The 27,485-nt window shown below is 42.5% G+C and overlaps 1 protein-coding gene across 3 annotated transcripts in view; it reads left to right on the top strand.

The window, feature by feature from the left end:
- LOC117544719 (carbohydrate sulfotransferase 15-like) overlaps window positions 1-20,049 on the top strand; it is a 32,859-nt gene extending 12,810 nt beyond the window's left edge. For 2 of the 3 annotated variants that reach the window (XM_034214069.1, XM_034214078.1), the window contains exons 2-8: window positions 4,557-5,159; window positions 6,794-7,133; window positions 12,059-12,202; window positions 15,517-15,673; window positions 16,650-16,806; window positions 18,732-18,878; window positions 19,555-20,049. In XM_034214069.1, coding sequence (XP_034069960.1) covers window positions 4,728-5,159; window positions 6,794-7,133; window positions 12,059-12,202; window positions 15,517-15,673; window positions 16,650-16,806; window positions 18,732-18,878; window positions 19,555-19,563 — 1,386 coding nt within the window. In that variant the 5' untranslated portion in view covers window positions 4,557-4,727 and the 3' untranslated portion in view covers window positions 19,564-20,049. Of the gene's footprint in view, window positions 1-4,556; window positions 5,160-6,793; window positions 7,134-12,058; window positions 12,203-15,516; window positions 15,674-16,649; window positions 16,807-18,731; window positions 18,879-19,054; window positions 19,056-19,554 lie in introns of those variants that run through there. The other variant, XM_034214087.1, reaches the window with a different exon arrangement.
- The last annotated feature ends 7,436 nt before the right edge of the window (window positions 20,050-27,485 follow it).

The following is a 27,485-nucleotide window of genomic DNA, read 5'->3' as shown; positions in this document are numbered from 1 at the left end:
TTGAATGTAGCAAAACAAAGCGCTTGCTGGCTTTATCTATTTTCTGTGGCTCTGTGGTTGTGAAGGCAAGCTGGCAGCAGATTATTCTTGATGCTGTGCACATTCCTCTGGTAATAATCTGTTTTCTCCAGCCGTCACACAGTGTCTATAGGAAAATTCCACCTTTCTGTTTTTTGTCTTTAGGGAGAAAGAAACACTGCAACACACCTGCACAATGAATCGCGGATAATCACCCGTTTACATTGCCTTCTCTTGTTTATCAGTCAGTATTCTATGACATTATCTGCTTGGTACACTGTTTGTAGTGTCTGTAATGCATACTGACAATGACATCTTGATTGGCTTCATAATCCTATCTCTGATTTAACTTGCGATAGTAAATTAGGTATCCGGAGATTAATTAGTCTTTGGGGATTTAAGCATTTTTCCGTTGACTCCTTTTTGCAATACGGATCAGGTTCACTTTTACGTATGAAAACCTCATGTCGTTTTCTCACTGCGCCCCAGTCTCCAACACAACCTCTAATCTTCCTGTTGCTCTGGCAGATAAGTCAAGTTTAAGCTGTCATGCTCTGTAAACAACACTGAATAATAAAATGAACTCTTCCACACTAGAAGAACTTCCTCTTTGGGTGCTCTGAGGACTGACCCATAAAACTGAGGAAAATTGTCTTTCAGAGTATCTTTAAGAGTTCCCTGCACTAAAGAGAAAACAAGCCGGAAACATCTCATTTCCACTGTAAATGGGTTAGTGATATATACCCAATAGAAAAAACAACATCTTTTAATCTTCTCCAGGAGTTGAAAATAAAGACAATAACAAAGGGAAGTCTATGGGGATGTCTTGGATACTTGAACAATATTCTGTTATGTGGAGCAGTGAGTTCTGCCTAGCCATAGAATTAGCTGGCACTTCGAATTAGACTAAAAAGGGCATTTCAGGGGCATGTCAGCAGACCATGCAATTACATTCTTCTATTTGAGATTCAAGAAATTGAGGAAGTAAGACAGCGTGCTCTCGACTGAACAGGCAGACTCTAGGTCATTGCTAGGTAAAATCATTAGCCTTTGCTGTGGTTTCAGGGATGAATAAAGCGCTGAAAAGGGTTTTTGTCATTCTTTTTGTGTGAACAGTAAGACCACAACTCATGGTCAGCATAGGACAAATTCAAAGATATTCCTACCCTGCAAATGAAGCCTTGTCTGGTTTGTTTCCAGTCACCACTCTTCATAATCAATGAAAAAAAAGCACATTTTCACTTGAGAAAAAGCTGTAAAATAAGCAATTTGAAATGTGGTTTTCTACAACTTTTTAGTGGTTGACAACAAAAGATTCCCAGTGGTGCTTTTATAAAGTACAAAACAAGATAATGCATCCATTTACACGGCATCTTTTCACACAAATAATCAATCATAACACATTGACAGTGATAAACACAAAGAAAGGAATTGTTCAGCAAAGAATAAAGGTACACAAGGGAACAGCAATTAGCTGCCACTGTGTGAGATTGGTTGGTTTTTCTAGAGCAGAGATGGACAGCTATGAGCGGAGACGGCAGACTTTAAAACAAGTCTGCCTGATTGCCTGTTTCACCGATCCGCCTCTGAATGACAGGGTAGACAGCGTGGACAGGGCTTCCTCTGATGAGTTATTAGGGCCGTAGCGATTCCATTTGTTCCACACAGGGAGGGAACTATCAACACAGCATACAGGCCATTAACACTGTTGCCAATGTCTTTAAAGTTAATTACAATAATTATGATTTTCAGTTATCTGTATGGTTAATGGGTTTGATCTCTCCAGTCAGATGACTCTTACACTTGGAACTTTCTGACTCCCTAAGTGAGTGAAATGTTCCTTTCTTTGTAGCAGTTTGTAATAAAGCTTATCTTCTAAAAAGGTTGATATTTCTGCCCAACAGCTTTGTGCTGATAAAGATATTAATAGATGTTGCATAGTGTAGCTAAAATGCTTTTCACGCCAATGGCCCGATCTAAAAAGTATAAATGATTGTAAGTCGTAAGATTAGCAATTACATTTTTTGATGATTCAATATTAAAATATTAGTAACTGAATAACCACGTATATTGTTATTGACCAATTTTATTTTTGGTCAGCCTCAAGAACTAGTTATGATCGTTCAAAGGCACTTAATTTTGTTGGTGGTGCCAAGAAAAATGTGGTGAAATCCATATTTGTAACTATTTTTTGCAGACAAAGTAAATTATGCAACCTTGTGTCTTCTTTGTCCATTGCCCTCCAGCCATTTGTATGTTCTAGATAAGCTGTTTCATCATGTTTGATTGACAGGGGCAATGTATTTTCTTTATGAATAGAGGAGATCTGTCAAGCTGCCAGTCGCCCACTGCTACAGTTATCCGACTGATTTGATTTAGATGCCAGTTCCCTTGAGAGAGACATTCTCTCGTCAATGACAGTCTTTTTTCCTCTTTCACATCATCTCTTTTTGTCCCTACATGTCTCTAGTTTGAACCCTCAGGGCCTTTCTAACGTTCCTCTATTTTAAATAGCCTTGTGTTCGAGCTCCTCATTGTGTTCAGCCTTGATGAAGGACACAAACACTCAATAAGTGCTAATGGCACGAAGACTACAGATGAGCTCATCAATGGCAAACGGTGGGCTTGATACTAAAGTGAAATCCTGGAAATGTGCTCCTACATTTAGCGCTTTAATTTAACAGTGTTGTGTCAATCTCTGACCTGTTGCAATTACATTTCTGTTAAAAGCAAACCTCTTAGTGTCTAGAAAGGTTTCATCCCTTTGGAAAATGCCACAGATTGCTAAATGGGACCCAGACTACAGACTATATAAATAACAAGAAGCACATAACTATGTTATAGTGAACTTTATTCACTAATAAAAGCACTGATATACTATCCGTCAAAGCGCAAACAGTTAGTGAAGTAGATATTGTAACCCAAAACCCTTTGCTTTCTACAAATATACATGTTTTTTAGCTAGTGCTACATATAATCCTGCTCACACCAGATGAATATCTCAATGTAGTTTCATTTTCTTGCTTTGAACAATTTTGGTACAGCTCTCTTTTACACTGACAACTTCTTGAGGGCTGGAAATCAGTCTTTTCAGAGTGGGGCTAGTTATTTCTCCCCCCTGTCTCCCAGAGAGACAGTTGCTGTACGGTGACACTGAGGGCCCAGCTGGGGGTAAATGACATCGCTTGAGCAGGTATGCAGACAGGTGCTCTCCAGCCGTCTTCTTATCAGCCCTGCCGCAAGCTCAGTGAATACAGAGTCGTGCGAAGGGGGCTAGGCCATAGGCGGTGGTAGGGGGGCAGACAATATCAGCTGCCGTGAGGAGGAGCGATGACTCACTTCCATAGGGCCCTTATCTTATGATGTATGCAAGCAGGAAGCAGGTGTACCATATGTCAACCTGAAGTCTGTATCCATGCAGTTTCTAGGCTTCTGCCGTATTCTCAAGCATCACACACATCCTTTGAAAATTGTCCTAGACCCTGGGCTCTGTTGGCTTGTTGTCATTATGCTGTAGTGCGTGTGCCGCCATCATGTTGGCTCAGCTCCAGACACAAAGAAAGCCTCAAGGATAAAACTACACGTTGCTGCAGCAGGAGCATTATCATTAAAGATCCCCAATTCTTTTGCCCTTTAGACATTGGCCCTCCTTTTATCTGGGAGCGACTGTTGATCCATGTGACTTCACACGGAGGAATACCATTTTCTGATAATATAATAATCCCCTTCTCCGGTCCAGCCCGGGTATCTCTCATGTCGGTGTCTCTCCCCAGGAGAGTCTGACACGTAGCCTGGTAGTTTCTGGCCTGAATGCATCCCTCGTCCTTATCACTCCCTCCATATTGTGACTCTAATGCACAGGGAGGGGCTAGGATGGACTGTGAAGATGGGAAGGGTGTTGCTGTGCAGTCTGATTAAAACGGGAAGTGTAAGTCAGTGAAATTCGTTTATCCATGCAAAATGTGATTGTTTCCATTAGTCACAATCAAAGTGATGTTAGATTTTCAAAACCATATAGACATTTGACTTATTACTCACTTCCCAGTGGCATTTCATCTAGCCTAAGTCATCAATATTCAGAGCAGTTTTTCTCTGCTGTCAATTTATTTTATTTTGTTCAGCCCGAGGTTATATTGCTCAAACTGCAGAAGCACATGGTTTAAAGGAAATTGCCTTCAGCTATATAATCGTTTGTCTGCTTTCACAAAGCAGCATTATGTTGTAATTGGGATTTTCTGAGACAGAGGGATGTTATGACATGTACTTGAAGTATGAAATGTACAGTACATTGAAACAAAAATGGAAAAATTGCTAAATGTGCCTGGCCTTGGTTGCAAAAGAAATTGCAAAATTACCCAATGAAACAGATACACAAATGTGAGCATTTGAACAGGATGTGACTATGAGTCACAGTATAAATGAATGTGACGCTACTTTTAGTTGTAGGCGGAAACGGAGGGTTATCTCAAATCATTTTGTGGGTTCAAAAGTTGCTTCATAGTTAGTCAATGCAGTTGACTGTGTTTTTTCTTTCATAGGCAGGCGTCAGTGGATGAGGTGGGCTGTTCTCCACAACCCATCATGGATATCAACCGTCAGCCATTCCCCCAGCTCAAAACCTCCTGTCCTGCTGGCTCCTGCTCCATAACTCCCCCCGGTGTGTGAGCTGTGACACCTGGGACTCGCAGGCTGTTGACAGCACGACGCAGATGGACTACAAATACAGCCTGCTGGGCTCTGCAGTGGACGAGTACCGCAAGAGGCCGCTGCTCCTGCAGGTGGACGACACGCCCATGAACCTGTTTGCGGTCCTGGAGGTGAAACGGGAGCTGCCGAGGCGTTGGAGCACCTTGAGCTGCTTCCGTAAAATCCGGCTTTATAGTTTCCTGTTCGGCCTGGCCATTATGTTCCTCATCATGGCTTCGTACATCCTGACGGGGGACAAGAAGGGTCTCCTCCTCACCCCTTCCCCCTACCACTTCAGCAGCCTGGTCAGCCCGGGACCTTTTGACTTCAACCTGTCCTCAGTCAAGGACTACGCACATATCAAACAGGTGGTGAAGTCCATCACGTCCAAGGTGGAGTTTCGCAGTAGTCGGCAGCCCCCAGAGCTCAAGGCACTGGTTAACAGTGAGCCACATGTGAGTATAACATATATCTGTCCTAAAGTAATCAATGGGATAATAAGGACACAAATTGTATCAATATCGATTTTTTTTTATCAGATTCAAATGTCGTAATGAATACCTCAGTGTTTTATAGTGTAAATGTTATCTCTATAACTTAATCATATTACAAACACGGCCCAGAGTGATATTGATCTGTCTTTTAATTGACAATCACGGATGTGTCTTGCAGCGTAATTAATGCTAAGGGAAGAGGTGATTCAAATCAGTATTCCTACCTACCCCCCGTCTACACCGGGTTCAATACAGCTACACTGTTGCAATTCCCCACTGGTTGCAGTTTCTAATTGAATTTATAAAGAGATAACACTGTTCTGAAACACTTCATGTCACACCAGATAATTGCATATGTCTGTACCAATTTTTTTTATGAAGGGATTTAAAGCTTAAAGTCATCCAACAGCCTTCCGACACATTTGCCCCGTGGCTTTCTCGCCGTGTCCGTCTCACCTCAAAGCCTGGTTCAATTAATTGTTAATCCTAATGATAATGGCTAGGGCTATTTGCAACATAACTAATTTCTTATTGTACCAGCTAATGAATAGGAGAGTGTGGCCGTGGGGGAATCAATACAACGTCTGTGGATGGATCCGGCATTTATTGTCCTTAGGGTGTCTCACAGGCAGAGAACAAGTCATAGCAACATTTTCCTTTGTTGCGTTTGATCACTTAAAAACACTTGTATTGAAAGTGTGATCAAGAAGAGACAGTCGGTTGCATTGCCCTCGGCTTTACTTTTTATTTTGTAAAAATGTGCTTGAATTAAGCACATTGGATTTGAAATCAAACAATACAACTATTAAGTTGAAGTGTTCAGGGTGACCACATCCATACTTGGTAAAGAACTAAAAGCTCTTTTTAGCGCAGGACAATGATTCAAGTTTCTTATGGGCACACAGTGGAATGTTCCCGACTGGCCAAGTCAGTGGTTTGACCTCAATTCAACTGATCATGTTTCAACTGCTGAGGACCAGACAGAGAGCAAAACAAGGAAAAAGTGAAGTTGGCGGCAGTACATGCCAGACAGAGCATCATCAGTAAAGATAGCTGTCTATTAGCATATTGCGTTTAAACAGCCGTTTGACTTCAAGTTAACTTTCAATCCCATGTTGTCTCCTGGTGGAAGGTGTATAAACATGGCTACAACTTCCACATTGTTCTTAAGAGAACAATCTCAGATCAAATATGTGAACTTTCTCCAAAGTTCAGAGCCAACACAACAACAAAAAGGGACGGTTTCTAAATAATGTCTGACTATGATGTGCACCGTGTCAAATTGTCCATACATATAAAGCTAATTCACTGCCCCTATAGAGAGTGTATACTCCTGCATAAACTTGTCAAAAAAGACAATGTTTGCTTACACCTACCAAAACAGTTGCCTGTACCAGAAAGTTGTGTAAGTTGTTGAAACAAATCTCTTCCTTTAATGTGTCTGTCAAATGCCCAGAAGGTGTTTATCCTTCGTTACGCAGCCATAGCAATGTTTATTTCAGGGGTTTAAAGGCTTTGTTTGAACTTTGTTGGGAATCATTTGGAAAGTACAGTGAGTCAGAAAATTAACCAGGCTGCTTTATTTGACTTTACAGATGTTCTCTGTTATCCCCCGCAAATTCCTGCCTGGTGTCAAGAACCCCTGCTGGTATGAGGAATACAGTGGGAATATCACCTCGGACCCATACAGGACAAACTTATATGCACGCTATTCGAGGCGCTTTCGTACAGTTTTTCAGCACTTGAGGAACACTTTCCGAGAACACGTGTTTCACCACGATGGGAAACCCTACCGCATGCGGTGCCTTCCTTATTTCTATATCATCGGCCAACCAAAGTGTGGCACAACGGACCTGTACGACAGGCTGAGGCTGCACCCCGACGTCAAGTTCACCACATTCAAGGAGCCACACTGGTGGACCCGCAAGAGGTTTGGTGAGTAGCAACAACTGTATTTTTGCTGTGGCTGTGAGGAAAATTAAATAATTAAATTGGCAACCTACTATCATTGTATCGTTAAGATCCTGTGTTGTGATGAAATTCCTTAACTTTATTACACATTTCAATCGTTAATTTGGGGGGAAGGTTATTTGCAAATTGACTGACAACTTAACACTGTTTAGCCCAATAGTTCTACATAAAATTTGCCAGAAATTGCAACTGCAATTATCATAATAATGTCATAGTGTGAAACCTATCTGGATGCGATACCGGCATGATCTGACAATAATTAAGTATCTCTAATGTACTCCCCCAAGTATCTCGCAACATAATTAACCGAGCAATGAATATTCAAGATACATTTTGTGCTAGGCGTGAGCAAATGTTAAACTGTTTATTTTGTAACAGAGTTGTAAGCTCCACAGCTCTAATTGTGTATTTCATTTCTTTATTGCCTCCTACATTCAACATTTTGAATGCTAATCGTATTTCTGCTTACACCTACTGTGTGGTTTAGCACCATCATTTCACATCCTACAACTGCAACTTCCCCATCTTGATATGTGAGCTCATGCAGTGGCTGTGCTCATTAACCGCTCAACTAGGATGATACGCACACAAATCTAGACTAACTGCTTCCTCATCACTATCATCAGTGTGAGTGGATTTGCCTTCAAAAGAACAAGACGAAAACACAGCATGTGAAGCCTCCTCGCACACTTTGAACCCACACGTGTGGGTGCACCGTTTCCTGCACTTGTTCCTCACGACACAATTTTCCACCATGAACGTCTTTCAAGTTCTTGCTTTATGGCTGCTCCATTTCTACACTCTGTGGATTTTGTGCTTCTATTTAAAAGTTAAAAATGTATTTGATTCAACAGCAATCATTTGATTTTATAGAGGGAGCTGTGGCATGTTTTACTAGCTCCTAGAGGCATATTTAATTCTATGCCGTTTGAGGAAATATTTGCCAATTGAGCAGGAACAGATGCATTATCACATATTCAGTTTTTTCTAGACATATTCACAAACTACTGCCATAACCTTGTTTACGCAGTTTCTTCATGGAGTTTGAACAGGTGGTAATGTGTCATTTTCTCAAACAAAGAGATCAACCCTCAAACTGTGCGTCGTGAGGTAAAAGCTGCCTCGCTGTAGACATTTGGTAGTATGGCATCTTCTAAATGCGTTGATGCCATCGTGTGTTTGCTTCACCATGTGCGTCTGTGATGTTGAAAGAACCACCACACCACCACAGATGGGTTTAAAAGCCATGAGGGATCTGGAGTATATGCGGGTAAACTAAAAACCCTATTAAAACAAGTCCAACCCCCTTATTTAACTTGCAGATGCTTTGTTGAACTGCTCCTTTGGTTTGACAGGGTAACTGTTTTTGCTTCCAAATGAAGGCAAATCTTTATTCTTAATAAATACTATGCTTTTTGTTTTCTTTTATAACTGCCATTAAGACCCATGAATAATGGAGGATCTTCAACAGCTCAAGAAGCAGGCGTCAGGAGTGTGAGTCAGTGTGTGTGTACGTGTGTGTGACACCCATGTGTGTCTACATTTGTGAAGAGCAGCAGTTAAACTGTAGTTCACAAAACTGTTCAAAGTCAGCTCTGATTACGGAATCGGAAGCTGATTAGATAAGGACTTTAGAAGTTAAAGGAAGCGCACGTACAGGATTTAGATTATCTCACGATTCTCCTTTAAAAACCGCAGCCGCATTATCACATCAGTGCAGCATGAGAACTCCATTTTGTAATGCTACATTTTCACTGTGGAGGACTGCTCAGCAATGACTGATACATACATATTTGTTTTCCTGTAGTTATACGGCTAATAATTACTAAATGATTTTATTTCACCTAAGGGGTTTTGGCATATTACTTGTGAGGGAACTACGTACACAGTATTGGCCAAATTTCATCCAAATTCTTTCCGCAAATATCAGAAAGAGGCTTAAATGTTGCAGTCAAAATGGTGCTTTTGAAGTTTAGCCAGTTGCTGACTATGCCCTTAATCCCTCTGAGGCTCACACAACCTAAACGGGAGGATTGATCAGTGTGCATGCAAGACTTAATTTGATGTGTTGTGTTCAGTTTGAGTTGATAATTATTTGTAGCTTGTAAAGCGGCTGGATGTGGATGAGTTGTTTGCCTTAATTTGTCTGCTTGTGTTTTTGTGGATTTGGGGCAGCAAATGCAGCTGTATCCTAAGGACATAGGTCCCACTCAGCTACCCCATCCCCCACCTCCCCATCCCTTCATCTTGGCTGCCACTCTCCCTGTCCCTCCCTTGTAGTGTTTCACTTAAAGCTATGCACTGGTAATCAGCACTTTTCTCTTAAGGCATCCTTTGAGAACATTCTGAATTCAAATGGTCTTGTTTTGTATTTATTTATTTCGTTCCCCTCAAGGCTCTGCTCGTTCGAGGCAGTGAAAAGGTGATTTGATGCGATGCGCGTCACATAACTTTCCGAGAGGAGCAGTTTGAATCTTAAGCAGATGTGCCAGGACTGGAGTACACAGTGCCCATCAAGAAAAAACAATGATGACACGCACACAAGCACCGTCACACGTCCTACAAGTGTAAACCCTTCTGAAATTATAATGACGCATGCTGCGTGTTTGGAGAGTTTACTAGAGTTTTCCAATCATGTTTTCTTGGTAACTAAATAACTGTAAAACCAGCAAATCACACTTGAAAGACACAGAGGCCTGAGCATCCTTAATATTCTCATGTCTCATAGAGACTCCAAAGTCCCTGTATCCCAACAATCTCTTAGTAAGTAATGTATACTGAAATCCCACAATGGTTCCGATGGGAAACATATTTACTAAACCTGCATGTGAAGCATAAAGATGACATTGGTCCTTAACTGGAAACAGGGAAAAATAAGCAGGGTCAGCATTTCCTTCTAAATTTGGATTGGATTTAAACTTGGAATGTATAAGGCCACACGGATATATATTTTTCTTAAATCCTCTGGAGCAGAGAGAGGAGCTGTGGATTATTGTTATTGAATAATGCATCAGTGTTTCTTAGGGTCAAAAACACTAAACTCACAACTTAAAATTAAAGCGTTTAGTTTATTTAATAAAAGAGCACATGTTCAATGTGAAAAGTGATAGTAGATATAGATTAGTTGCAATTTGGTGCTATATATATATATATATATATATTATATATACATACAGTGGGGCAAAAAAGTATTTAGTCAGCCACCAATTGTGCAAGTTCTCCCACTTAAAAAGATGAGAGGCCTGTAATTTTCATCCTAGGTACACCTCAACTATGAGAGACAGAATGAGAAAAAAAATAATCCAGAAAATCACTGTCTGATTTTTAAAGAATTTATTTGCAAATTATGGTGGAAAATAAGTATTTGGTCAATAACAAAAGTTCATCTCAATACTTTGTTATATACCCTTTGTTGGCAATGACAGAGGTCAAATGTTTTCTGTAAGTCTTCACAAGGTTTTCACACACTGTTGCTGGTATTTTTGGCCCATTCCTCCATGCAGATCTCCTCTAGAGCAGTTATGTTTTGGGGCTGTCGCTGGGCAACACGGACTTTCAACTCCCTCCAAAGATTTTCTATGGGGTTGAGATCTGGAGACTGGCTAGGCCACTCCAGGACCTTGAAATGCTTCTTACGAAGCCACTCCTTCGTTGCCCGGGCGGTGTGTTTGGGATCATTGTCATGCTGAAAGACCCAGCCACGTTTCATCTTCAATGCCCTTGCTGATGGAAGGAGGTTGTCACTCCAAATCTCACGATACATGGCCCCATTCATTCTTTCCTTTACACGGATCAGTCGTCCTGGTCCCTTTGCAGAAAAACAGCCCCAAAGTATGATGTTTCCACCCCCATGTTTCACAGTAGGTATGGTGTTCTTTGGATGCAACTCAGCATTCTTTCTCCTCCAAACACGTCTAGTTGAGTTTTTACCAAAAAGTTCTATTTTGGTTTCATCTGACCATATGACATTCTCCCAATCCTCTTCTGGATCATCCAAATGCTCTCTAGCAAACTTCAGACGGGCCTGGACATGTACTGGCTTAAGCAGGGGGACACATCTGGCACTGCAGGATTTGAGTCCCTGGCGGCGTAGTGTGTTACTGATGGTAGCCTTGGTTACTTTGGTCCCAGCTCTCTGCAGGTCATTGACTAGGCCCCCCCGTGTGGTTCTGGGATTTTTGCTCACCGTTCTTGTGATCATTTTGACCCCACGGGGTGAGATCTTGCGTGGAGTCCCAGATCGAGGGAGATTATCAGTGGTCTTGTATGTCTTCCATTTTCTAATAATTGCTCCCACAGTTGATTTCTTCACACCAAGCTGCTAACCTATTGCAGATTCAGTCTTCCCAGCCTGGTGCAGGTCTACAATTTTGTTTCTGGTGTCCTTTGACAGCTCTTTGGTCTTGGCCATAGTGGAGTTTGGAGTGTGACTGTTTGAGGTTGTGGACAGGTGTCTTTTATACTGATAACGAGTTCAAACAAATGCCATTAATACAGTTAACAAGTGGAGGACAGAGGAGGCTCTTAAAGAAGAAGTTACAGGTCTGTGAGAGCCAGACATCTTGTTTGTATGTAGGTGACCAAATACTTTCCCCCCATTCTGTCTCTCATAGTTGAAGTGTACCTAGGATGAAAATTACAGGCCTCTCTCATCTTTTTAAGTGGGAGAACTTGCACAATTGGTGGCTGACTAAATACTTGTTTGCCCCACTGTATATATATATTAAAAAATATTATTTATTTTTATTTTTTTAAACACCTTCAATTTCAGGGGGGGCGTGGGGCTCCGTTGGCGGGATGCAGCGCCCCTCCAAGGCAATGGTAGGGGAAACACTGACATGTATACCCCACAAAGTGTATTTACCATGCCTGTCTTCTTCCTCCATCAGGTATCATCCGTCTGAGCGAGGGCTTTCATGACCGGTATCCAGTGGAGGACTATCTGGACTTGTTCGATCAGGCTGCAAACCAAATCCAGGGCAACCTCACAGCAAATGCCAGTGGAAGCCCCAGTCAACCTAACATCATCATAGGTAAGACACATGACTTTACATTGGTCGGTCAATACTAGGAGGTTCAATGTAGGAAAAGGTATTACAATAATTTGCAGTCAATTCCATTCAATCTGAATTGTTCCATACCAATGGATTTTTGTAACCAATTCACTTGTTTTCTTTGAGCATCAAATGGATGAACATTTCTTTCCATATGGTAATTAGTGGCAAGTGCAGAGTATAAACTTATAACATCACAATCATAAATGCAACTGAAAACAAGGCCCATGTGCAAAGCTCAAACCCACATGATGTGTAATCTGTAAAATATTTTGTTGATGTTTTATTTGGATTGAACATTAGTGGTAAAGTGCCAGAGTCACTGGTGACAAAAAGGGTTGAGTCACTATCCGTGGCGTCTTTATAGACTTAAAATACACAAGCTATCCACTTTATAAAGTACTGCCCTTGATATAAATGGGATGGAAAGTATCAACGTTTTAATCCAACTTTCAAACGCTAACACTCCAGAGATTTATTATAAAAGGTACTCCAATGTCCTGGGCATGTCCTGGGCATGTCCTGGTAAGGATCTGAATCAGGGCATATTTTGGATTGATGCACTAAAATAAAGCCAATCTAATTTGTGATATGTCTTTTCATTTACATAAACATTATCATAAACATTCACTCAAGTCATATACAAATAGTAACTTGAAAAGCATGGTGTGTCAGATTTAGTAGGTTACTTCGGCTAATATTGCGCCAAAAACATTGACGGTGCACCAGTTTTCAAGTGTTTATGTAGGACCCTGAATAAAGGCAAACCAAGACTGAACAAGCCCCTCGTAATATTTATTTTACAAACTAACCACTGACCTTTGTCCAACTCTTATCCAACCCCAAATCTGCTTCTTCTTTTTTTTCTAGAATTCAAAACATATTTGAAAAAAACAGCAACTGTGACCTAGACACTTATCAGCTTTGTACAATAAGCAAGAGAGACAATGCATCACTAGCAACCTTTGAGTGGCAAACTATTCTAGGAAGTTGCTCTAATGTCTCTTCCATTAAAGCACCTCTGCTCTATTTCAGAATGATTATCTAAAGAATAACACATTTAAGTAAAGGAACCAGTAACAAGTGAAAACAGTCTACCATCTCTCTAATCAGATCTCCAGGCAGTTTCAGTTCCACAAACATTTCCTGTTTAGTGTAATCTGTGCCTTCCTGTCAGTGTCACATCATGTCAGGACGGCCTAAGCTGCCTTCCCTGTTCTGCATCATATTAGCTATCAGGTCATGTATCAGTGCTTTGACCTGTGTGAGGAAGTTGGACTGACATAACTCTGTGCCCTGGTCCGGCTGCAGCCATAGCGTTTGGCTCGGGGAAAGCTGACACTTGCCTGGAACATCAAATGTAATATCCCCTGCAATATCACAAAGCTGCTGTTAAAGCAGCAGGTAGCGAGGCGGAGGCCCAGAGCTGCTCCGTAGCAGCCACTTTCACTCCGGCGAGTGATGGTGATTTTTTAAGAGAGCTGGTGACTCAGCCAGAGAGAGGCTCCAACAGCTTAATGATACTGGACTTCCTTCTGCTTCACTTAGCCACTTCATTGAAGTGCTGTATAAAAAAGGGAATCATTGTTTTTTGTGTGTCAGGGCAGCAATAATATCCGTGGAGGGGTGCAGAAGTCTTAAAATCTACCATCCTCTATCTGCATATCCTGCTCCCAGCGCCATCCATCTGCCTCTGTCTTTTCCCATCATGCAAACACAACCTGAAAGAACTGCTCAGCTGTAAAGAAAAACTGATTCAAGTTTGTAACAATAGCCTTTTCAGACCAGCCTGAGTTGCTGCATTGAGCGCAGCTTAGCATGCCGCCCTGCTTTGTTTCCCTCTTTAAATAAATAATCCATTTAAAAAGGGGGGGGGAGTGTGCCAGAGCCACGCTCAGTATTCAGATCATGCTCTGGGACAGCCCAGCAAGGTGCAGGCCTGTGGCCAGGTACTTCGGACTCTCTTCAACAGGAGGCCGACACCAGAGGCATGCTGGTCAGGATCCTCCATTTGTTTGTCCTATTACGGCCTCTCCCTATGGAGCCAAATAAGCCCCGTTAATGGACACCGAGACCTTTAAATATACTTGATCACAGCTTGCATAATTTCAAGCATAACAGCATTAGCAGCGATCCTGTTTCACTCTAACCGTCATCACAGAAAATAGGCCCTGGCTCTCATCCCTTCCTCTGAGGAAACGAGGCAGATAAGGCCAGTGTTGAGTTCCCTCCAAGTACATCACAGCTTCACTTCCCAGATAAGAGGATAATGAAGGAACAGACAGCCTAATGAATCCTGGATATCCTTTCTTAGCTCAGCCTGATAAAATTCCTGCTCTCAAAAATGTTTGAGAAACGACGTCCTCTGACTTGAGCACCAGGACTGATTGCAGTCCTTCCGCTACTTTACTCTCAGTTCCAGAAGTCATTGCTCTCCCTTCTTTTTGCACTTTCTTGTTATTAACTTGTTGCATGAGTGTTAGGATCATGCTGTGTCCTCCTCGAGTAATACCTTATGTACCTGCCCAATTTCCCTCACGTTTAAAAGGTATTCACCCTTCAATCGAGGGTGCAAAGAAAGGATGCTGTTGTGAATGTGAATGCCTGCAAGTTTCAATCATCAATGGCAAGAATCATCCAAAAATTGCCCTGTGAATTTTTTGGCAATGCGACAAAAAAGTGTGCAAACTAAATTGCAAGTGTCTTTTAAAAGCAGGAAACGTAACTTTGAAATGCATGAGGGCATAAAGAGTGCATAAATAGTGCATTTGTAAATTGGCTTTAACTTCATCTTCGTTGTCAAAATCCCATTGCCCATTATTTTCCTGATGGATCTATAAATCAGCTAATTTAGTCTAAAAAAGGTCATATAAATAAAAAAAATTGTCCATTACATTTTCCCAGAGCCTATGATTATGTAAGATGTTGTGCTTGGCTGGATATTAAGTCCATAACCCAAAGATATTCACATTCTTATAATAAAAGAAAAGAAAGCTTAACTTGAACTACAAATACTTTTTCATTTTTGGCTTCAGAAAGGACTTTTTTTCAAAGTAGTAGCTGAATAAATATTCTGAGTGAACTAATCAATTCATTAAAGAAAGTGCTGCTTTCGAAAGTCTGAAACAATGGGTCCTGCATATTTAACTACACATATCAAATGTAACTCCAAATGGAGATACAACTATAAACATGTATATCTGTGCATGTGTGTGTTCTTTGTCTCTGCACAAATAGATGTGTTCAATCCGTGCGCATCTTTTTATTTGAACCACTGTGGGTGTATTTTGCAGGAGAAGCCAGCGCGTCCACCATGTGGGATAACAACGCCTGGATGTATTTCTATGACAACACCACAAAGGGGGAGCCTCCCTTCCTTATCCAGGATTTCGTCCACGCCCTGCAGCCCGACGCCCGCTTCATCATCATGCTCAGGGACCCGGTGGAAAGGTAGAAGTAATCCTTGTTTTCACTGCCTCTCACTGCAGATCTGCTCTGCAATGCCAGCTACGATACCACTCTGACAAGCCTGCCTTTGTGCCTCCATCATACACTGCTACACAGACAGATACTTTCCCTGTGTAGGAAACAAAGGAGCTGCTGTCACAGAAGATTTGTTGCCTTTTAATCAGCCTGTCACATTCATTTCATTACGATGTCAGATCGTGTGGAGGTCTTTAATGCTGAATGCCTGCAAGACATTCTGTTTAAACTAGGATTACATTATGTTGTTAAAATGGATTTTTACTTCATAGAATGTCTGGACAAGTTCCTTTTCTTTGTTCTCCTTTTTTCAATTTATCCTATCAAAATGTCCTATTAAAATGCATTATTTATATTACTCCGTATTCTCATTAAACCACTCTTAAGTTTTGTATTCATAATGATTATGCATACTGCCATAAAAGTAATTCCCAGGATCAATAGCTTCTTCCATATCATGCAATTTGTATGCTCCAAAGTTCCCGGCTCTCAGATCCCCTATTCCCTTTTAGTTGCCCATCATTGATATCTTTGGCTGGAGATAAATGCACTCCATTCAAAACTGTCATGCTGGATTTGATGACCACCCTTTTTGAATATTGTTCATTGAATAAACTGACTCAAACCCATCCTGCATCAATGCAATGGCAATCAATTACAATGCAAAACACGTATATTTCTGTGATAGCTATCCTTTCCAGTCAAAGTCATCCAAGTCATGAAGTTCCAGTGACAGCCTTTGGCAATTGTTTACTTAACTTTGTACAACTGGAAACATTATCTTAATTGTAAACAGCTATAGCTGCAGGAACATTTCATTTAAGGTAAAACCTGCTTAATTTCAAATCTGTGTATCTTTAAATACTTCAAAGAATCAAATGTATGTGCATAATTGAAATTGTACTATTCAAATGTGTTCACGTACGTCTCTTTTGTCTCGCAGGCTCTACTCTGACTACCTTTACTTTGGTATTGCCAACAAGTCTGCAGAGGATTTCCACGAGAAGGTGTCGGAGTCGCTGCAGTTAATCGAGGGGTGCCTTCTGGAGTACACAATGCGCTCCTGTGTCTACAACACTACTGTCAACAACGCCATGCCAGTGAGTGTCCCCTCCCTCCAGCCTTTGTCCCGCAGAAAACCACACTTTAGCGACCGGCGTTTCTGCTGGTGGGAAGAAAGAAATAGAAAAAAGGAGTGGAAAGGACAGATGGAGTGAAATGCACACTTCATTACTAAAAGCTAAAGCTTGCAGGCCGGACTTTTTGAAAGGGATTGGCAACACAGAGCCGGGCAGAGCCGAGGGTCCCAGTGTTCGGCCCCTGGCCAACTTTTCCCAGAGTGCCTTGAGTCAGACTGGCTGAGAGAGGGAGGAGGAGACGGTCTTCTTTTGGTTCCCCGTTCAGGCTGCCTCATACTCGGAGGTCCTCCCCTCCTGACAAGCTTTACGACCCACAGGGAGCCCGCTATGTGCCGCTGGCCTAATTGTCCATCCGCTAATATCTCCTCAGAGTTATTAAACCATGAAAAGCTTTACAGCTGTCCATACATAGGTCTCATGCCTGTGGCTCCTCGATAAAAGTGGTTAAACTCAGATTAAAGTCCGGGCAGAAAAGAGGAATAAACGCCAGCATGAGAACACAATTGGCCGTCACTGTTGTACCAAATTGATTAAACAAAGGAAGAGTTGCTGGCCTGTAATCATTTGTTCTGAATGCCTTTTCAGTTTTGCAAAGGAGGCAAAAAGAAGACAAAACGATTCCTTTCCCAGTTACAAGGAATTGTGTTGATGCCTACTGTTTTGCAATGAACTGTCACAAGGGAATAACACAATCAATTTCATCAACAATTACCCTACCTGCAAACACTGCTGAAATCTCAGACAAATTATTTTTTGGAGTTGAAAATACATTTAAGATGTCAACAAAATGTACCCATCACAATAGTTTCATTCTTCAAATTGCTTTGTTCAACAACCAAAATATTCCTGTTACAGTGATATACAAAAGAGAAAAAGCAAAAAGGTATGATTCATAAGTCACAATAATGGGATGTGCAACAACATCATGCAGTGTTATAAAGTGAGTATCTGGTCTACTGGCAAGTGGTGATTTCTGAGGCCCCATTTATACGGGAACGCAAACGAAACGCAAACGAACCAAATTCGATATCAAAAAAGTATTTCGTTCACACGGATACGGCTCAATAAACGTGTCCCTTCACACGAGACCGCTCGACCCGCTGGAGACGCTGTAGTACATATGCCGGGCCTGTAAGTGGCGCTGTACTCCCGCCACAAAATACACCAAAAGCAGTGAAGAAGACCCCCGAGCATGGTTGCCATGGTTGCCCTTCTGTTTATTCTCCGCAGTGGATTTAGCAACATGTAGTTCATGTAGTTCTCCATATCCACTTGTTGCTGATGGTTGTGGTCGAGGAGCTGTAGATTTCACACTAACATCTGTAGCATGATCAGTAGCAGTAGCTACGGACAGTATTTGACCATGCTACAGCAGTGAGCAGCCGAGGTGGGGAGAGGCGGGGCTATGGCTTCATCGTTATCAGGAAAATGATCGTATAGGACGTACACACGGAGCCGTTTGGCCCCCCAGAGCGTTCCGTCTGCAGATCTATCCACCTTGGGACCCGTTATCGTTTTAGGGGTCCGTTTCCGCGGTTCCGTTACGGCCTTGTGTGAACGAACGGGCTATACGAAAGAGAAAAGTAGCGGATAACCCGTTTCGTTCCTGTGTAAACAGCACCTGATTCTCTTCATCTATCTCCAATCCCTCAACCACTCACACCACATGATAGCAGCACATGTCCTCATGCCCACATGGTGCCATTAGCAGCCGTACGCGAGGGGGAGATGAAAGAGAATGATGGTGGAATTCCCTCCCTCCTCCTGTTCATCTCCTCAAAGCAGTTTAACCATGCATAATACCCCTGTGTGTTTCCGCTGAGGAGGAAGTTTCTTGGACAGAGCTTAGTTATCTCACATTGATTGTTTCTGTGTTGTGTCCTTAGGTCAGATTGCAGGTTGGCCTGTACATTGTGTACCTGATGGACTGGCTGACTGTCTTCAACAGGGAACAGATTCTGGTCCTGAGGTTGGAAGACCACGCCTCCAACAGGAAATACACAATGCACAAAGTCTTTGACTTCCTAAGCTGGGTGAGTAAGAACCGCACCTGAACATGTGATCGTGGTCTACTATCCTCCCTCTGGGGACTCTGATCACTACAATGTAAAACAGATCACGAAAGACAAGTATGGATAACGTTAAATGCAATTGTTCCAGCCATGAATGTTTGTATGTAGAGTTAAAAGTACTCAAGGGAAGTAATTAGGGTTCTCTGCAAATGTACTATATGTTAACATTGATCATGTACTGCATTATAACATTATGTTGATTCAAAGCAGTTAAGTCTTGTCTAGCCTGTAGCTTAGAAAATAAATTACATTCCCCTCAGATACAGCTCTGGATTTTCTTAAACCTTTTTTCAGTATCAAAGACTCCAACCTTTCCTTGGGGTATACAGTAGATTGCAGTTAGTAAACTACAAGTGCGACAGTCAAATACAGTGTTGCCCTGTAGTTAACAAGCCCCCTCGTCTCACTGCATCCCACAGTAATTGCCCCAAAGCTCAGACTTTAAAGAGCTGCCAACATCAGCCCAGATGTGATTACCTCCCAGAGCTTCAAATCTCTTGCTCAGGAACACCGATGGTACACAGTGACATACAAGAGTCCTTTATCCACGTTTTGTTGCATTTCTTCAGAGCCGCGGTAAAATCAGAAGTGGTCCAAAGGGAAGGGATGTTGAACAAAGTGTTTGTGTGTTTTACAGGGCCGCTGACAAAAGAAATAGAGTCCGAGATCACAAGAAGTCCGGCGTCAAACACCAGGAGGCCGGCTGACAAAAACCTGGGACCCATGCTGCCCATCACTAAAGAGATCCTGCGGGCTTTCTACACGCCGTTCAACGAGAAATTGGCCAAAGTGCTGCGCAATGACTCCTTCCTTTGGGAGAACAACTCTAAACTCTGACGACCCCATCCCCAATTTTACTTCAGTAGAAGAAACCACTGATGTGTCAGCCAGCCCCTTCGTTTGAGCTTCATCTCTCTCAAGTGCCCATGAAAATCAATGTTTTTTTATTTAAATTATTTTCTAAGTTATCAAAGCAGAGATGAATCAAAGATATAAAAAAAAGCACAAGAGAGTGTGTGGATTTTGTGTGTGTGAGAGTGAGAAAGAGTGAGTGAATAAAAGAGAGTAAGAGATGGCAGATCTTGATGGTGTTTCCTTCAGATGTACAAATTAAATAGTGAATTCAAAACTATGCTCTCCTAGTCCTGTGTTGTCTTTCAAAAGTTTGGTTTTATTAATTAAAGAATAGCTCGTTAACAGAACTTAAAGGATGAGACATTCTTTTCATCGTCTTTGTACGACATAGCCGGAATATATCCGATAAAATAAAAGACTTCAGTATGCCATGATCATAATTCATCATCTTTTAAGTATATTTATAGTACAGGAACGAGCTGGATGAAGGTGTCTTTACTCAGAGCACAAGTTTAGTGAAACAACACCACCCTCTAGTGGAATTCACGCGTCAATGCAACTTTAAATGTGTCATCAATTTCTACCACTGTTAATACCAATTGTAGAAGAGCAAAGGATAAAACTAAAACATTACATTTAATAAATGACACATTCAAATGCAAACTGTGGACACTGGTGCTGTGTTTGCACATTAATTAAGTTTAAAGCTACTCTAACTGATGAAGAGTATTTTCATTAAGTTTAGTGAGTCAGGTAGTTGAAAGGCAGCATTGTAATAACTGGTATGAAAAACACTGAATCATTAGCAAGCCAAACTGAAATGTTTGTGATTGGATTGAGGCCATTAAGTTTTCAAATTAACTTGGCAATTTAGGACTTTTGAGCTAAATAGACAGAAACACAGAAACCAATGGGTGAAAAATAAAAGGATTATGTAAAAATAAATGTCATGTGTTTAAAAACAATGTCAAGCACCGCTGATTATTTAAATTAAAGAGATACTATTGAAATAATAAAATGGAAATATTAAAATTGGAACATGCAATGTCTATCCACCAGAGGGAAGACTTTGCTAAATAATATATAGTTGGACTTTGCATTGCAACATTATAAAAAATAACCTTTTCCTAAATTCAACAACATCTGGATGATTACGTTTGATGTAAACACAAAAAAAATGGCTCAATTTTAAAACGAGCAAAAGCATAGAGAACGCTTTCTCTAAAATGATTTAACAACATGACCTCTTGTACTTTTTGTTGCTTTTCTCAAAAATAGGGAATGGAGCTCTCTCATACAATTATATAATGTAGCGCTGACTACTTCATCCCTAGTGAATTCAAAACAATGTGACTAGGAAAAGTGACTACAAATTATTTGCATATTGTCTGCAGTTGCATCTGGCTGGCTGAAGAGGTTCTGCTTCAATGAAAGCCTCCAACCAACTTCAATTTCCTTGGAATTCACAAACATTATCCAAGCGTCTTTCATCCCTGTCAGTGCTGTATCAGAATAAAGTGACTGACAGGAAACTGGACAACTACTGTTGCTGAGAAAACTCCAGGGAATTGTCGATGTACAATTTAGCCTAAGATCCCACTCTCTGTCTTAGCAATGTCTCTGTGTTGAATATTGACTTCAGTACTCCAAAAGTACAAATGACAGAGAGATCTGTTAGATACCATAATCACTCAGTCAACCAACTCAAGTGGAACAGATTTATAATGAGATTCAGAGGTGATGACTTTTGTCATTTTGGTTTAGAATCTCATCACAACCCACAAGAACATCATAGATGATACTATAAGAGTAGTGATAATACACTGAACCAAGGGAACATCACACCAGAGCCTTCAGGTGGATGCTGTGTAGAAGGGAAGCTTATCAAATGAAATATGAAGAGCAAAAGCTGAAGCAGGTGAAACAGCATTGTTTGAAAAAGCTTTAGCAAATGGTACCCCAGACTATGAGAGAAATATGCTACACCTTCAGCCCCAAGAGGCTAAACACCTCCAACTAGTGTTAACTATCGAGTGATTTGAGATGGATGAATATAAACCCATCCGACATGTTGCAACATGAAGTAAGATGTGACATCTGTAGAAGGTAGGCTATCAACCTCTTCTTGTATGATTTCAAAATCAGATGTAGCCTACCTCATGGAAATGTGCTTTGATGAGTGTTGAATGCATAGTGTAGCAGCCGGGTAAACCATAAGACAGCAGCTCAGCAGATTGAATTAGGTTGTCATCAACAGTGAGGCAAATTTTCAGTAGTTGGTGGTAATTATGATCATCTGTGTGATGAAAAGCCACGTTGAGTTTCCCAGTCAATAATAATCATCATCACATAAATAGATTTTGTGCAAGACAGCAGCAATGTTTACATCTCTATTGAACAGCATGGAAAATTCACAATGCACGTTTCACAAAACTGCAACAACAAAAAAACAGCAAGCATTGAGATGCGTGGGGCAACAGTGTTTAAATAGCAGCCTTGCTCACTCTTATGTCTAACCAAGCACATCAACACCAACTGCACACAACCAAGACTCACTTAACTAAAAAAATGCATAGCAGCAACTTACCCTGCCGAAGTGAAGAAGTCATACCCGGTGTTATGTCGAAGCAGCAATAGGAGTAGAAGGAGATAATACATTCAGGCACGAGTTTATGTAGGGTTTGATGAATAGCTAGCTTAATCTCTGATAGCACCAACACCTGACAAGGTAAATTACTCATTGCCTGAATGAAGGCAGAAAACCATTATTCCTTCATCAAATGAAATATTATTGTTGGCAAAACTGTTAGCTGTGTATAAAAGGTTATGTGAGCATAGCAGCTAGCTTTTATTGTAAGCATATGAGCTGTTGCCATTAGTATGATAACTATTGCGGCTTTCACACCAGCGCTTTTCCCTTTCTAGCTCCAAGCTAGAGCTTTTCTGGTTCAGCTCCGGTTTCCATTTTCTGCTCCCGCTCTGTTCACACCGCCCAGCACCCGACTGGTGCTGCCGCTGCTGCGTCATGACGTCATCGTTTACATCGCTGATTTGCTCCCCAACGGCATTACGGCGCTCACAACAACAACTGCGTCGGGTCGATGATCGTGTTGCTTTTAATCACACGAAGCCAGATTAAATTGAATAACGACTTCTCCAACCTTATACTTTGCTCCAGAGTGCCGTGGTTCATTGTTTATTAATGTGTTTCTGCAGCATTTACCGACCGCTGCAGTGCTGGCTGCTCTTCCACGGGAGTTTATTCTCCTGTTAGCTCCCGGTTAGCTCACACTGCTGCGGCCGCTCTAAAGTATTCACTGTCCGACTCACACAAGCAGCTGATACATATCCCCAGTTCCCCTTAGCCTAAGTGAATGTGTGTCAGTCTGAATTGACGCTGTTTGGTATCACAACGCTGTTATGAAAGTTTCTCTGGTATAAAATGGGTGATGTTAGCATAGCAACCGAAGCTAAACTGACTACTTGCTATTGCTATCCTATTGTGGCATAAACCGTTTTCTACAGGCACATTTTACCGGCGTATTTTTATTATGATTCTACTTGTGATAATCAGACACGACAACCTGTGCAGCCCATGTATTGATTCCATCTGATAGCTGCTATAATACAAAACAACACGTCTGCCTCTCTCCACAATGATCAATAACAGTGAACGGATGGTCAAAGTAAGGTACAAATAAACAGAATCACACGAAGCCTGGTTAGTGTTGCCTGACTTTATAAAGTGTGTTTATAAGCACTACTGCTTGTAGGCAGGCATGACAGTCGACCCATGTTCAGGGGAGGAGGGTTTAGTTTCCTGCACGCCTCGACGTAAGTGAGACGTAAGCGACGCCACCTCTTAGCTCCGAAGCTCTTGCCTCTAGACCGACAATTTTTTGGAGCTGGAAGTGAACCCGATTCCGGAGCTAAGAGCCGGCGCCGCTGCGGTGTGAACAGGAAAAACCGGCACTTTTCCGGCTCCAGCTCCGACCCGGAGCTGAAAAAGCGCTGGTGTGAAAGGGGCATATATGAAAGCTTTAGCTCAAGTTCAATAAGGAAGACCTAACATGAGTCACTTACACGTCACTCTATTGCTCCCTTCCCCCCTCATTAAATACGAGGGCGTCACCCCTCAGCAGCCAATTGCTGCACAGGCTAAATTCCTTAAATACCTGCTCTTCCTCCCTGTCAGTTGTCATTTCAGGTGACTACACGCCGTGGTAGCACTACAATACTCCTTCTCGTGAGAAAAAACCGTAAGAAACAATTAGCTCAAGATGTCCAACTCGGACAATTCGGAACACGAACCTTCTCTGGAAGTCTCCGATCCCGGTTCGGCTCCCGACAGCGGCTTATCAACAGAGGCAGACTTCCTCATCGCCCGGCTCCTGCAGCAGGGCATTCCCACAGCCCCAGGCCTCACTCTCTCTCAACTCCGAGAGCTCTCGGACCAGGTCTCCAGCGTAGCCCCCCAGTCCGGGGCAGCAGCTCCAGTCAGCTCCCCAGCCACGGAGGTAAAAAAAAAAAGAAAAAGGGCAGGAAGTCGAGCCCTCCAGGATCCCGCCCGCCTCCAAAATCCACCCCTTCCCAGGCTCGCCAGTCCGGGAGCGTCACACCCCTTATGGAGAGTAGCGTGGCCGGCTCCCTGCAAACCCTGGCTAGCTCCATGATAGCTATCGATGCTCGCCTCCAGACCCTGGAAGACTCCGTCACAGGAGCTTCAACTTCCGTTGCACTCAGGTACTAGTTTTAACGAAAATGTTTGCACTCACCCTTACACAGGGTTGGGTCGTAACGGAATACATGTAACGGCGTTACGTAATCAGAATACAACAAATCAAGTATATTCAGCTGGCGTTAAATTTGAAAAACGAGTAATCTGAGTACAGTTACTTTCGTAAACCTGAAGTGAATACTTATTGGAATTATTGGTGGAAAAGTTTCCTCACAATATGTAATATTCATTACCGGCAGAACCGTGTGCACACTAAACAGCGCTGCAGTGTGTCTGTGAGCGAGAGATGCAGCGTGTCTGTGAGGCCCCGCCCCCGCACGCAGATGAGAGAGAGTTCTCTTTCAAAATATATTAAAACGGAGATGGTTAGATAAAACGTGGAAGATAACGTTTATGTAGCATTTATTTATTGTCGAAATGATGACATTTATAACGGGATCAAATCAAACTGAATGGCCTGCTGCTGCTGAATGCATGGGGCAAGTGACTGGGAAAAGTTTTAAAAGTTATTACATCGTTTCAGATAATAATGATAATTCATTCCATTTAGGGGCGCCTTTCAAAGCACCCAAGGACACCTTACAATGCATAACATATTCCAAGGAAAGGTTTTAAGACAGTACAAAGAATGCAGTCTGGGTGAGTTTTGTTATGTGTGGTGCAGATGAGAGAGCTGTCCAGAATGACACTAAGATGTTGTGTTTGTGCTCTTCATAAGCCATTAAAACAGTAAAATACGTGTCTCCCGTTCACCAAAACATACCCATCCATTATGGAAAGAAGTATTCCAAAGAAAAAGAAAAGAAAAAGAAAGAAAAGATAGAAAGAAAGAGAAAAAGAAAGAAGAGGAAGTATTCTAAAAGTAATCTGCCACCGGTACCGGCGGGGACTGTTGTTAGCTTCTGATGCGCAGAAGAAAAATCTGGCCCACCCTATATTTTTACAGGCCCACCCTAAAGTACATTTCTGCCTACGCTACTGGTCCGCACAGCAGCGTGCGTTGACGTTGGCGGTCGGCGTGTCTGAAGCAACAACCAATCACACGAATCTCTTGCCCCCGACATACAAAGCGATAGCAATGTTAAAACGAAGTAAACTGGAAAAAAATCCCCAACAGGCGAAAACTTACCAGTTTCACCCACTGTCTCTGCCACCTCCCTCCATGCCTCACTCCTCTGGTTTGTATCCCGGTAGATGAACAGAGACTGATCATACAGCACCGGGTGATTCACTAACGCTATAATGAATTTTCCCTCAAATGTTTGGAATATGTGGAAATGACCTGCGTAGTCTCTCCCAGCATACACGCGGTCTGATTGGCTAGCGCTTGTACTGGCAGATTTGCATAAACGGGATTTCATTGGCCGACGCTTCTGCCGAGGCGCCAAAAGTTGAACATTGCTCAACTTTTGAAGCGAGCAACGCCAGCAACGCTCCACGTCGCTTCCCAAAATACAGTTCTGCTAAAAGTGACGTCACCCCATTCAAAGTGAATGGGCAGAAGCGTTTGGAAACTTTAACGCACGCCACCGTGTGGACGGGCCGTCACAGTAGCTCTGCGCCAGAAACATCGTGAAAAAAATAAATAAAAATAAAACATTTTGGAATATCACCCCTCCACTCCCATTAACATCCCTCAGCTAGCAGCTGCGCTATCTACTCACCCAGATTCCGTGTTTGTTGACTATCTCCTGTCAGGGCTCTCCCAAGGCTTCAGGGTAGGGGTCCTCCCATCTCCCACAGTGACTTTCGTAGCAAGAAACTTACAGTCAGCCGCTAAAGAACCCAACATAGTTTCCCAGCTCATCGACAAAGAACTTCTCAAAGGATATATAATCGGTCCTTTTAGCTCCTCCCCCCTCTCAGTGTTCCGTTCAAATCCCATCGGAATAGCCACACGTAAAAAAAAAGGCTGATTTTCGATCTGTCCGCTCCCCGCTCCGGCCCATCCTGCAGCGTCAATAGCATCATCCCTCCAAATCACTTCTCCCTTCACCATGCTCAGTGGATAATGCAATAAAGATGATCAAGTTCACAGGGCACGGAGCTCGGCTCTCCAAAGCGGACATTACCGATGCCTTCAAAATCATCCCCATTCATCCGTCTCAGTGGAACTTGTTCGGTATTAAGTGGGAGTCCAAACTCTATTTTCGCCGTTCGTCTGACCTTCGGGTGCAGAAGCAGCCCCTGCATCTTCAATTCCTTCTCGGAAGCGCTCTGCTGGATCCTGCTGAACATCGTCAGAATCCCCTCCGTCCTTCACCTACCGGACGACTTCCTCCCCATAGACCCGCCACAGGACAGCTCAGGGATCTCACTGGCCAAGCTTAAACACTGCTTCAGGAGATAGGTGTCCCTCTCTCCAAAGAGAAAACGTTGGGTCCCGACACACGCTTAGAGTTCTTAGGCATCATCCTCGACTCCATAGACATGAAGGCGTCTCTCCCCTCTGTCAAATTGCAGCGCATCCGGGACATCACCAAGTCATACTGCGAGCAACAAGTTATCACAAAACAACAGTTGCTCTCCCTTCTCGGACACCTCAACTTCGCCATGCACGTCATCCCCCAGGGGTGCTCGTTCATCTCCCGCCTCCTGGACGCAGCATCAGCGGTCGACAACCTCCATGACTGCGTTTTCTTAGACGAAGGCTGCTGCTCAGACCTACGTTTCTGGTCCCTCCTGCTCGCCCACTGGAACGGAGTTACTTTCTTTTACGATGACCTCGTGCGTTCCTCTGACTCAATGAGGTTCTTCACGGATGCCGCCCCATCCGTGGGTTTTGGGGGTTTCTTCCAGGGAGAGTGGTTCGCAGGGTCATGGCCCCCGTCAATTTCTACCTCAAGCAAGTTCTCATTAAATCCGGCCTATCACCTATATCATACTCGGGACATTCCTTCAGGATAGGTGCAGCCACCTCTGCTGCTAATCAAGGTCTCTCTACCTCATCCCTACAACAACTAGGACAGTGGTCC

The sequence above is a fragment of the Gymnodraco acuticeps genome, unplaced genomic scaffold (assembly GCF_902827175.1).
Source record: "Gymnodraco acuticeps unplaced genomic scaffold, fGymAcu1.1, whole genome shotgun sequence".
Taxonomy (NCBI): Eukaryota; Metazoa; Chordata; class Actinopteri; order Perciformes; family Bathydraconidae; genus Gymnodraco; species Gymnodraco acuticeps.
This window is presented reverse-complemented; position numbering and strand designations above follow the sequence as displayed.